The sequence below is a fragment of the Struthio camelus genome, chromosome 15, assembly GCF_040807025.1.
Source record: "Struthio camelus isolate bStrCam1 chromosome 15, bStrCam1.hap1, whole genome shotgun sequence".
Taxonomy (NCBI): domain Eukaryota; kingdom Metazoa; phylum Chordata; class Aves; order Struthioniformes; family Struthionidae; genus Struthio; species Struthio camelus.
In genome coordinates this window covers 2916325-2929129 of record NC_090956.1, presented here as the reverse complement: position 1 = coordinate 2929129, position 12805 = coordinate 2916325, and the positions used below count along the sequence as shown (strand labels likewise).

The following is a 12805-nucleotide window of genomic DNA, read 5'->3' as shown; positions in this document are numbered from 1 at the left end:
AAATGTCAGGCTGATATTTACTGGTGGTACTGGGGCTCAGGCACATCCCCTTAGAGATACTGTAGAAGGTCAGCAAAGGTTGGAAGGACAGCTGAGATACCCTCTCCTTTCGCGTCTGCTGCCCTGCTTTCTACCACATGCAGATAAATTTCAGTGTATGAATATTCCTCACTTTATGTTGCAGGCAGCCTGGATCGCACTGGGCAGGAACCAGCTCTGCATGCTGTTCCTAGCCCTCCTTGCTCCACTATACGGTCCTGCATTAGTCATTTGATCTCTATTTATCTAGGGAGGTCACAAGCACCACGAGGCACCGTGACTCTCCTTTTGACGTCTGAGCTGGACGGAGCCCCACAGGTCCCTGTACTCAGCCCTACTGTACTAAACTACATCGCATCTATGATAAGGGTAAGCCTCCAAGATAGAGCTGTATCTTTTTTGTGCAGTGCCTGGCATTGCTTGGAGAAGCTATGAAATTGATAGTCAAAAGGGTATTGGACTTGTTTTAATTTCTGTAAATACAGTTTAAATTCACGTCCATACTTAAATTCAGAACCAATAAATATACACAACGGCTTTCCAGACTTCACAAGCATTGTCACTTACATAATAGTAAAGTGGTTACATTACATTTTATATGCAATTTGGTTTAGAATGTGAAAGTATTAGGAATACATTGAGTCCTTTCAACACTTTTTATAGTCTTATTTTTACTCTTTCTTACTGTGTTTGAAAGTTTCCTGAATACTATGAGTCTCTAACACGGATTAATGATAGTAAAGCAATGTAAATGGAATATGCAGCACTGTGAAACCATGGCTCGTACATAATTCCAAGATCAGTGCTGTGGTCTTTCCTTTTTTTTTCTCTTTTTTGTAAATCTTCCTCTTCAGAAATAGTGTTTTTCTTTTAAGAGATCCCCTTAGAGACTTTCAAAAACATTTTCAGCCGAATTATCTGAGCTGTTTTCTGCTTTGAGCTGATCCTGACAGTGCAAAGCAGCCATAAACTCAGCTTAACAAGGTAGTTAAAACAGGTTTAGTGTTGTTTTGCATCACTAGAGCAGTACAAAGCAAGCAGTGTGTACCAGTAAATCAGTTCCCTAGAGTACAGAAAGTGGTAACACACGTCTGACGGCCTTAGCTGAAATGCCATACGGACTTCACACAACCCAGTATAACCCATAACACTTTTAGCTGGGAAAGGGAGGGGAGCGAAGAGAAGTCTATGTACATTTATTTTAGCTTGTGGGTCTCCAGATTTTAGCTTTGCTAAGATTTCATCTCTCCTTTAAGTCCCTAAAGTCTCCAGCTCTACAACTGCTTTGCGTTACCAAGCCATGCCCATTACACCTTACTAGTCTGCATATGCCCATTGAATTCAATATTTCTCTGGGTTAGCATCGATTCCTGCAAGCGACTGCTGTTCTCTTGCCTGTGTTCAATGGGGTCACCATCCTCTATGCCATTGCCCTTCCGGAGGCAAAGGACTTTCTGAAAACTCTGCTTGAAGTTGTCAGAAAGAAATCCATAAAGAATGGGGTTGGCACAGCTGTTTGCATAGGACAGGACCACCACAAAGAAGTACACCCCTACCAACACAGGGTCTTCTGGCAGTATAAATATCAAATTGACAATGTTCATCATGTAAAAAGGGAGCCAGCAAAACACAAAGACGACCACAATGATCACCACCATCCTGGTCACCTTCCTCTCTGATCTCCTGCGTCTTGTAGACCCAACTCGGATCCCTGAAGATTTGACTTTAATCACAATCAGCAAGTAGCAAAGACAGATCACCAACAAAGGACCAAAAAACCCAAGGACGGATGTGTAAATGATGAATGCTGCTGACCAAATGTTGACTGGATCTGGCCAGTTCATGTTGCAAGTGTGAAAGACTTCCTGCACATCCGAAAAGATGATGACTGGAAGCACCACCAAGAAAGAGAATGTCCAGACAGTCGTACTGATTAGCTTGGCCACCCTGGGACGTCGCCACTTGGTTGATTTGATTGGGTGAACTACTGCCAGGTAGCGGTCCATGCTCATCACAGTCAAGCAAAAAATGCTAGTGAACTGGTTAATACCGTCCACAGTCATAACCAGCCTGCACAAAAAAGAGCCAAAAGGCCAATAGGAGATGGCATTCTGGGTAGCCAGGAACGGCAGGCCCAGCATGAAGAGTACATCAGCAACGGCTAAATTCAAGATGTAAATGTTGGTGACAGTTTTCATCTTGGCATAACGCAAAACCACATAAATGACCAGAGTGTTGCCGCTGAGTCCAACTGCACATACGAGGAGGTAAAAGACAGGAATCAGGACTTTGTGGATGTATTTGAATGAGGGCAGCTCTGAGAGTGTCCCGTTCTCTGTCACATTTGTCAGCAGTGAGGAATTTACATCACCGGAACTAGCTTCCATACTAAATGTGTTGGAAAAATATAAAGGATCCATAGCTGTTATTCTCCAGTTTTTCCTTTAAGGCTAACAGAAATTAAACTTCATAAGCATCTTGTTCCTAGAAAGAAGAAACAAAAGGGGAGGGGGGAGAAAGAGAAAGAAAGAATGAATTCAAAGTAGACTAAGATTTACACATCATCCAATTTTCTATCCGTAGCCAGAATTTGTGTTTGAATTATGCTGTTAGCATATGTGGTAAGATTAAGGCCTTAACAAAGGAATCCCACGCCGAGGGAGCCCAAGTGCCCATCCCAGCAGATGATATTTCTGTTCAACTTTCAGGAGCACTGTGCAGTGGGGTGCGGGGCTGGATATAGCCACGGAGACGGGAGGCTGCACAGCGCTAATAGGGAGCATGCATCCTGCCGGGCAGTGAGGAGAGACGGGGATAGCCCAGTCAGCCACTGTGCTTCAAAATCAGAGACGGCTAAAAATTTCGAGAGCCCTGGCATTTGGGCCTCTAGATCTAGGGCTTGTTGGTAACAAGACCAGTCCTTTTTCAGGGGAGTTGCTGATGATAAATTAATTCCTGCGTATCTCCTGTGCCGCTTGGCAAGAAAACTTTACTAGTTGACTGCCTCACACTCCTTAACCTGTCTCACTCACATTTTCCTCTTTCTTGAAATCAAGGAGCAGGGTCAATATTCAGTTTGCATAAAAAGCAAATTCAAAACCCACCTCCCCTCCTAGCTTTCTAATTAGAAACTGAAACAATTGAAAACTGAAATTGAAAACAATTTAGGAAACAATTTTGCATACAAATAAGGATACCTGGAGCACAGCTTTGGCATTAGTGCTGAAAGCTTTAAAGTCAGACTTGATACAATTCTGCTGTACGTTAGTCAAGGGTGCCTGGAGAGGCTGGGAGATTGTCTCAGCAGTCTCACTCCTGCCCAAGCCCTGGGTGCTTTTATAATCCAGAGCCAAAGATAGTTCCTGGCTTTTCGTATCTTAAGCTCCACTGAAATGTTCCACAGGTCTCCCTGTTTACACAGAAATAGTCTGAGTTGATATATTCAAACACCACTTACAGCCTGGCAGAACCAACTGAAAACCCCCAGAGAACATCAGCAGCTGTGTAGGTGGAGAAACAAAACCCTCCATAACAACTGCCAAAACTCTGGCAAGAAATCGGTGAACTCCAGGATGGAAACGACCATGCCTGAGAACACTTCTCCACCAGGTCAGGCCATGCACGCACCAGCACCAAGACTCCGCAGCAGAAAGGAACAGACTGTTTCTTTTCTGTTCATCCAGATTGTCCTTATGTTAGTGCTTCTGAATTCCTTTCTTCTCACCCCAAAGTGAGCTTTTTATCTAAGAAATACTTTTCTTCTGCACTAAATCTGGAATGCAGCAGGCAGCCTCTCAGGGCAAGGAGAGCTGAACTGATTTGGTGAAGGAATGTGTTTATTTGATAGTCTGAAAAGGTTTGAAGTTTCCAAAGCTCTGTCTCTGTGGTGTGTCTAGCTCATGTGGGTATTTATTAGTTTGTTCTTTCCCTGTACATGGTCTAAGTATATATAAAGATTTCTGCTTTAAAAGAGTAGAGGTGCAAGATACCAGCCTGGCCCCAGATCCCTCCCAAATCTAAGCAGCTCTTCAGGCTAGCGTGGTGAAGATGCTCAAGGAGGATATGCACAGCAACTTTTGCTCCCGTAGCATGTAGGTGTCCATTACAGGATAAGGGCACGAATGTGAATTTAACGTTATTGCAAAAAACAGCCAGCCCACATAGTACCCGTGCCTTCAGGCACAAAATAAGTACAGTATCATGTAAGCATGCAAAAGACTATTTGTCTCCAAGGGGAATGCAAACATCTCCACGGGCTGGTTACTGTGCTCTCTCTTGTAGCGAAAAAACTGCAGTGGGTGAGAGCAGAAATTCCCCCAGCTACCATATCAGAAATACGCTGTTTGGATTTGGAAATGTGCAGATGGGGAGTAGGTGTCTCACATGTAAGTTTGCGGCTGGGAGGAGATGTACCAGAGAAGTCAGAAAACCAGGGTGGTTGGGATAGTAAAGCTGAGAAATCTGCTAAAGCTCAAACAAATGCTGAAGCTGGAGATGAGACACGAGGAAGGAGGATCTGCAAGTTCTGAATAAGCTAACACAGTGTTTTGGGTTTAGATACTGAGGTCGTGAGTAGGCTGCAAGACTCACTGCAGGGACACTGCAGTCCCTAATGGTATGTTGCAGGGAGACCATGTCCCTTGTGAATTAAACAGGACTGAACTTGGTACTTAAATAAGAAATGGAAAATGCTAAACAGTTCTGCCCAAACTGTGGGCTTTTTAAATGTTTCCTGACACTTAATTTTAAAATATAAAGTTTTAATGAAACTCAGGCTATTTGGGGAGAGATTTAGAAGAAGCAAAAGCAGCACCACACTCTTCCTGGGCTGTTAGAGTTGTGACCATTGGAAACGATTGCATTTTCTTCCAGTCCAGATGCAGTGTGACCCAGCTGGCTAGCCAGGGTCCTTGAAGGGAAGAAAATTAAGAAAATTGAAGGAGAGACAGGGTAATCAGTGTCTATAAGCTAATGTTCATGAAACACAACTGTCTTTGGAGCTGAGTATGGCAATGAGGATGGAAGGTACTTTTTACCTAGAACAGTCCAGACTGAGCTCAGCAACGCCCAGTTAGGGCCAAAAAAAACCCCACCAAATCTTTTTTTCAGGATTGCAAAAATAGCAGGACACGTCTAAAAAAAAAAAAAAAAAACAAAAACAGCACAGAACTGTCATTCAGCTGGGAGGAGGTCAGGAAACAGTGGCATGCTGCTTTCATCCTGACACTTGAAAGAAATGAGGATGTGTATCTGTCTTTTAAAGTTACCTCCTTTCTCCCCAAAGTACATGCATTATGTATCCTTGAAATAGTGCTTATAGAAATAACAGAATAAGTTCTTCCAGCCCGTTACTTTCTTCCACCACATTTACAATTCAAACCTTAGAAGGGGCAGTGAGGAAGAAGAGATCTTCTATGAAGGTTGGATGCCCTCAAATTCCTTCTCACCCTGAAGATAAACTACTGCATGAAATCCCTGCCTTGGGTTCTTCCAGTCAGGCAAGTGTATCCCCGATACACTCTAAGGGGTTTCTGGGGGAGCCTTTGTGCATCTTCCAAGAGGGGGACAGCTTTTTCTGTCTTCTTCAATAGCAGTCCCGATGGTCTTCTCCCCCTGCACTGGTGTCTTCAGGGGGCAGTAGTTCCTCAGCAGTATGCAGGCCTGATTTTTTTGGTATTTTGGGGTTCTTCTCTTGGTTTCCTGCAAGCACTAATCTTTATTCTCATGAATTTTTGTTCCAGTTGATGAATTTCACAGCTTTCCCTTCAGTTGCAGGTGGATTCAGAAGGAAATGCGTTTGCTACATATATCATGCAAAGTCTTTAATTTCTCCAGTGGGTGAGACCCTGCAGGTTGGCAGCACGGACGAGGGTCTGCCGTCATCTGAATGTCTCCCATACACTGGCTGGGGACGTGATGTGCTTAGAGTCATCCAGTCCTGAAAACTGAGCCCAGGTCTCTGAAGTCCCAATTCAACACTTTACCCACTAAGCTGTTTAAACCACACTGCCTTTGCCTTGTAGCCACTGATATTTTGGGCTTCGTTATAGCATGGCAATAACAAAAAATTGAACAGCTGCAAAAGCATGTTTTGCTGGCAGCCTGTGACAAGCGTAGATGATTTTTCCCTCTATCTAGCTGATAGCCTTGCCCATCATCAGTACAATTTTGTCTGAACATATATTGCCACTACAGTAGTTAATGACTATGAGCTTCAACAAGGGATAAATAATTAGGGCTTGCTGAATGATATGTTATTTACTTGTTTTGGTATTCTTAATGGATTAATAAAACACTACCTTTAGGGGCCTTCCACTCTACCAGATTTTTTCCCCTTTGGCTGTTTGATCTGAAGGACATCACTCTGGGATACTTCATACATTAGGTGCTTTCTGGTTAAAATACACAAACCAAAAGGAGGATGGAGCTAAGAATGCAGATCCAAAATAATTACTGGTATAACTCCAAGCTCTCCCTTTGCAGAGCATTACCTTGAAAAAGCAAGTATCCATTGCAGCTGAACAAATTTGACTACCTGTGTCTGTGTCCAAGAATGTGGAAAGAGAAGAAATGGCAGAGACGTCATGGTACAGACCACGCTGCTCGGAACAAAGTATTTAGACTTCGGTGTCCTAAACAAACATACTTTTGCTGGGCACAAGGGTAGGTGTCAATCTAAAAGCACACAGCAGCCCATTAGTGACTGAAGCACCTTCACTACATGAGGAAGAATAAACCTTAAAACTTTCCAGGCAGATCAGGGTTGAAAGTACTCCTGGTTGTGGTTACAATACAAAACAAAAATAACTCTGTAAAGTGCAATGCATCAGGGTAACAGCTGGGTATAGCTGGGATCAAGAAGGAATTGCATAAAGAAATATAATTTTGCACAACAGGATTTGATCTTGCTGCCTGTTTATCACTGGAGTCATAACTGTCTCTTATGCAGCATCAAACATAATTGCTATGAAGACAATTATGGCAACAGAAAGGTAGATTACTGCTTCCAGGTGCAGAATAACTAGCAGGAAGAGAGAAAATGCTAATCCACACAAATCTGCCTTTAAAACAGATGGTCTTAGGACCAACGGGGAGAAAAACACCTGGATGAGAAGCCAAGAAATATTGAATAGCAGCAAAACTTCATGTCTTTTCCACTGTCCCACAGAGCTGGCCATGATGTGTTAATGGAGCTATTTGCTGTAGTGAAGCAAAGAAAAAGTCTGCTGCTTTGGGGATGAATGGTCATTGCCTGCATCCTCAGATATAACCCTTGGGGTCCTCACGCTCCCTGTCGAGCAGGGTTCCTACTGCAGCAGGAAAAGCAAGTTACTTGTCTCAGACAACAAGCAGAGAGATGCTGGTGAAAGTTGCTGTGACCTGGTGTAGCTGCTTTGAAATAACACGAGCAAAGCTGAAGCAGGGGTCTGCCTGAGGGCAGTGAAATGCAGCATCATGCCAAGACCTGCTTCGGCTTCTTACAGGAATAACAGTGTTCTTGCACTAAATCAATATTTGCATGACAGCATAAAAATCTCAGTATTTCATACTTCAAAACAGTTAGAATGGGAAAAATTCTGGCATCTTCCCCCTCTCCCTCCCCATCCCACTGCCTAGGGAAAAAAGCAAAAGGATTCAGTCCAAACAGAAACTTCTTCCTTATTAAAAATCTATCATTTGCTGTTTTTCAGGGTGAGCTTTTCACTCCAAAAACTGGAGTGATCGATTTTTCTCTCCAGATGATATAACAAAAAAAACTTCCTTACACAGATTGATGTTCTGTTTTGGCTAGCTTTATAGTGCTGAACACTGATCAACTAAAGGCAAAGCTGAGTAACACCCTGCCACTTCTAACACTATCAAAATCTTTAGGAATTATATTTTCAAGTTGCCAACACTTTTTACCACCCTGCTCTGATCAGCCCAGTGTTTCCTAGAGCGCTCTGTGGATATGGTACCTGAGGACTTGGTCCTATTTTTAGTTTGCAAACAAACAGCCCATAAAACATTTCTGCTTTTGTCAAATATTTGCTAAATACTTTTTTCCCCAAACAAATTTCAGGCTCTGTCATGTTCAGAGATTACTCACTTTGGCTGAGCTGGTCCTGTTACACGAACAGCGATGCAAGCCACATGCTTCTGGTTTTGCTCCCGGATCGATTGATTTAAACAACTTCAGCCAGAAAAAGTGTGCAGCCTGACACCTCTGTGTTTGCACCTGCACAGCCGTTTTTGCAGAAAACTCCAGCTACTGCACTGTCTATCAGAGCGATCAGGGACTTTTAGCAAAACACTTCTTCTGCTCCTCTCTCCTCTTCATCCATTGAAATGGAGCGGATTTCAGGGACGTGCCAGATTCAAAGACAGTTCAGCTGAGGAGCATTTTGATCACAAAAATGCACCTGCTACTAAGCTCGATTCTTCTCTGCAGCACAAGGGGGAAGAGCTCCGGGGGAGGAGACCCAGGGGGCCTTTCCTGTGCAGTGGTGCCGGTGCCCGTGCAGCGGTCCTGGTGCCTGTCGGAGGTGCAAGGTCTCCGGGTCGGAGTGGCGCTCCCCACACACACAGTGCGGATCTGCTCCAGCTGCAGAGTCAGCCAGCCCTGGAGACAGGGTCCCCCGTGAGCTAAGTTTCCCCACATAAGCACTAGCAGGCTGATCCCCGCACCCTCGTAACTGGCTGCCCAATGGGACCTGCATGTCTCCCCCATAGAACTACAAAAAGTCTCCAGTTTACCCCAACACAAGCCTGCAATGTCAAAACACCTGAGCTGGGATATTCTTTTCCTGCTCTTTGGTGAAGAAGTCTGGACGTGGTGGAAACAAGCCATGTCCAGTACTGAGGTGACTGGGAGTTGCAGTAAGGGGCAGCAAAGTGCAGGGACACACAGGCACTGCTCAGTCCAGACTGACTATGACTCCCCAGGCTCCTTTTTGCCCTTGACCATCCACCTTTTGCTGCCCCTCCTGGAGCCCATCTGACCCCCTGCCCTGCCCTGCTCGTGTTTTATCAGAAAGGGGCATTGCACTTTCAGCTCTAGCCACCTATGGCTTTCAGTGCATCACCCTGGGCTGGGAAGGACTCGAGGCTCTGCCACTTTTCTGGGTCCCAGTGCAGGGATCAAGTAGCACAGAGCAGGATGCAGGGTCAGGCTGTCCCTGTGCATCCCTTGCGCAGGTGCCTTTCTCCTCTCTCTCTAGCAGATGTTTTAAAGCATTGCTAGCAAGATTGTCCTGCTTTAAACATCACATCTCTGATCAGCCAGTGGGCTTCTCTTTCTGCTCTGTCCCAGCTGGGACTGGGCAACTCTGCTCTCCCACCAGCAAAAGCCCCATAAGAAGAGAGGAAAGGAAGAAGAAACTCGGGATGCTTTGGGAGAACTGCAAATGAGACTGAACACTCTGGTGCCTCATTCATCCTTGAGAGTAAAGGTGCTCTCAAAACCGGCGTGTGCTGAGCAAAGCCCCTGCCTCCCCTGTGCCCATCCCTCCCTGCCTTCCCTCGCCTCATCCCTTCAGGGTCCCCCAACCCGGACCCCTTCCCTTCTCCCAAAGGCAGTCATCACCTGAAGCTCCAGGCACTCCTCTCTGCCGCGGGAGGCAGGAGCCGCCCGGCTCCCCCGGGGCTGCCGCGATGCTCCGGCCGCAGCGAGCGCGGTCCCGGGGGGGTCCCTGCTCGCCGGGACCGGGGAACCAGCGGGGAGCCGGGATCGGGGAGCCGGCGGGAGCGGGCCCCGCGCTCCGCCGCCCCCCTCCGCCGGCGGGCGGGGACGGGGCCGCTCCCCCGGGGGAGGGCTGGCGCTGCCGGCCGGGGCTGCCTCCCCCTCCCGGGGGCCGGAGCAGCGGCGGGGGTGGGGGGGGGGAAAGGAGGGAGCCGGGAGGGGACAGCCCTGGGGCCACCCACTTTATCCCCCTCTGCAGAAAGTTGGGCTGGAGGGAGGGAGCTGGAAGCAGCCCCCGGCGGGGTGCGTTGGCCCCCCCCCCGGCAGGCTGGGCTCCCCCCTCCCCGGAGCAGGGACACCCTTACCTGGCTCTGTCGCCTCGGTCCTGCTGCTCTGCCCCGGTGCCCGGCAGCCCGCGGGGGCTGCAGCGGCAGGGCCGGCCTTGCCGCCCCCCTGCCCGGGGTGCGGGGGCTGCGCCGTGCGGGGCGGGCGGCTGCTGCTGGAAGGGGCTGCGTGCCCGCGGACAAGCGAAAGGGCTCTCGCAGGAGAGCTGCATTTCCTCCCCCGGTCTAGCTCCCTTCCAGCTCGGAGAAGGCCTTTTAAAGACTTCTGCGGACTCGCCTGGCGTGAGCCCCCCTCCCAGAGCGCAGGTGACTGCCCTGCTCGTCCTCAGAAAGGGGAACACCTGATCGTCCACGCTCCTTCGGGGGCAATGAGAAGAGACTGGCGTGTTCATCACATTTGTTTTATACCCCATCTCTGGGCACTGAGCGTAGGGGAAGACTGAGTGGCAGGCTCACATTACACATCCTGTCTCTCGATGGGAACCGGGAGCTGAAATCCCGTGTGGGGATGTTTTACCACTGACTCCAGTTGGCTATGAATCAGGCTCTAAGTTTATTAGTTAGGAGAGAGATGCAGGGCTTAATATACAGACTCTCAAGCATTTGATTTCCTCACTGTCTAAGTCCCTTTGACTTCATTGGGGTTCTGCTGGGCAGTACGGGTCTGAAATATCTCACCCTATAATGCAACAAGTGAAGGAGGGTGTTATATACAGCTCCCCATCTGCAACCTTTCTCCGGTATTACACATGCAGACACCCCTTCTTATCCAATCCTGCTTGCTCAGGTGTTTATCCCTGTATACAGCAGGGTGTGATCTGCACAACTGCTGTGTGGTTAGCCCAGCACAGGGCTAGCCCAGCCCTGCCAGGCGCTCCTGGATTCATCAGCATGCACAGGGCGTCGTGCTTTGTAATAATGTATATGATCTTAATCCACTGCTGCGGCTTTTCAATTAGAGACCTGTGATTGAGTCAGATGTGTGAATGCAAAAAGGAGAGGCGAAAGCTGCTTTTGGCATGTCGCTTTCTAATCCAATCTGCTGGTGTATTTGTGGTCATGTATTGCTAAATTGAACTAAGACTCCAGTCTGCTCTTGCCATGACAATGGGGAGAGTCATCTGATAAAAACAGGGTTGGGATGATAAGCAGAAGAGAAGAGGAGATTTTGATTACCTTCCCTGAAAACATGCCAAGCAAAATGTGATACAATAGCCCCACTGTGAATATCAGCTTGAATCAAAATAGGGCTAATTTAATGAGTTTCCCTCATACATTGAATTATCATTTATGGTATATATATGAAAAGTTGCTGAGAATACACTGAAGTTACTAGGTTCCCTAAGTAAAACAAGTCTCCTACTAAAGAAACACCTGCAAAAGGCATTTTTAACAGGTTCTATACTATGATAAAAACAGGATTTTCAAAAGCCCTCAAAGTTGTCTAATTCTTTACCCACTTCAGTTCGCAATGACACTCCATTTCAGAGCCATATGGAGTGAGTTCAAAGGCTATTTGAGAACACTACCTGTTATCATGCATTTAGTGGCTGAAGTCAGGGACTGAAGATCAATTATGACAGCCACAGAATAAACACGGGGAGGAAAAAAGAGCCCCTGACTCCCAAAAATAGGTAGCTGAGCCCAGAGGTGTGTGCTTCGCTGTGCTACCTGATGGTCTGCGGGGATCTTCAGAGGTGTGTGGGAAGTAGGATGTCCCAGATTTGTCATGGTGTGGGTTGATGTGTAAGGCAGATGAGCTGTGTGGAAGACAAGCATGTAACTGTGATATAACAGTATTTTTTTTAGTTCTAGTTGCCCTATCATTTTTGCTGCATGTGATATTCTATAGCTGTATATTCTATATATCTTTTAGGATTTTTATGTTGTGTTTGCAGAGAGAGGAGTTATCTTGTATTGAGCTGAAAGCCTCAAATTACATTATTTTGTTTTGTTCTAATTTTTGTGTAAAAACACCTCTCAGAGAGCTAAAACTTGGATACCAGTCTATTAATTTTGCCATTCCTTGTCACATACAGAAATTCAGTGACAGAACATGATCTGTTAATGGTGAATTTCCTACTGTAGTCTTGAATGATGATGAAACTGCTGACAAAGGTGATGGTAGTAATACTTTTTTAAATGCTGTATATGTGCAATGTGGGGGAGGTGACTGCTGCAAGGGAACTGTAAAGACAGGTTGCACATGACGCTCCTTCTGTGCTTCTGAAATTGGCTTGTCAAAATTCAGCTGAAACAGAAAGGATGAGTTGTGATCAATATTTTTAGAAGGAAGAAGTCCTGGGGAACTTGTGTCAACAGCCTTGCCTGTTGAACCTGGCAGTGAGGAACAGAGACTGATTGCTGGCAAGGGAGGAATTATTAGTGTATAAATCATCTCAGTGATAGACTTGGGTCCAGGCCTGACCTGAACTATATGCAGGTGTTGAGACTGAGGCCTTGGGTTGCCTCTGATTAGAAGGGCCAAAGTAGTGCAACGGAGGTACCTTTCACGTTTAGAGGAACAGGCAAACTGAGAAGGCATGGAAGACACATGGTTTGCTCTCAGTTCATTTCTGGAGCCATTGCACTAAAAATTCATTGTGTGCTAAGGATTAGATTCAGGTTTTTCATAGCCACAGGAGGATTAAGGTCAAAATAAACAAAAGCAGTATTGGAAAGCAGGCGTATCTGCATGGCTTTGCCTGGCTGGAAGTAGAATCCTTGGCTCTTCAAAATCTTCCCAAAAGGTGAAGGAGTA

At 46.4% G+C, this 12805-nt stretch overlaps 1 protein-coding gene across 2 annotated transcripts; it reads right to left on the bottom strand.

Moving 5' to 3' along the window:
- Positions 1-875: 875 nt before the first annotated feature.
- Positions 876-10123, bottom strand: SSTR5 (somatostatin receptor 5). 2 transcript variants are annotated; one of them, XM_068908911.1, is made up of 3 exons: positions 10066-10123; positions 8129-8641; positions 876-2523 (listed from the first exon to the last, which is right to left on the bottom strand). In XM_068908911.1, the coding sequence occupies exon 3, from the start codon at positions 2457-2459 to the stop codon at positions 1347-1349; it is 1113 nt and encodes a 370-aa protein (XP_068765012.1). In that variant the 5' UTR covers positions 2460-2523; positions 8129-8641; positions 10066-10123; the 3' UTR covers positions 876-1346. The 2 variants fall into 2 exon arrangements, with proteins under 2 accessions (XP_068765012.1, XP_009668619.1); XM_009670324.2 differs by lacking the exon at positions 10066-10123 and adding an exon at positions 9605-9755.
- Positions 10124-12805: the final 2682 nt, after the last annotated feature.

What these genes read in the sequence shown, in the direction of transcription:
- SSTR5 (XM_068908911.1), bottom strand. Translation starts at nt 2,459, where the DNA reads ATGGATCCTTTATATTTTTCCAACACATTTAGTATGGAAGCTAGTTCC.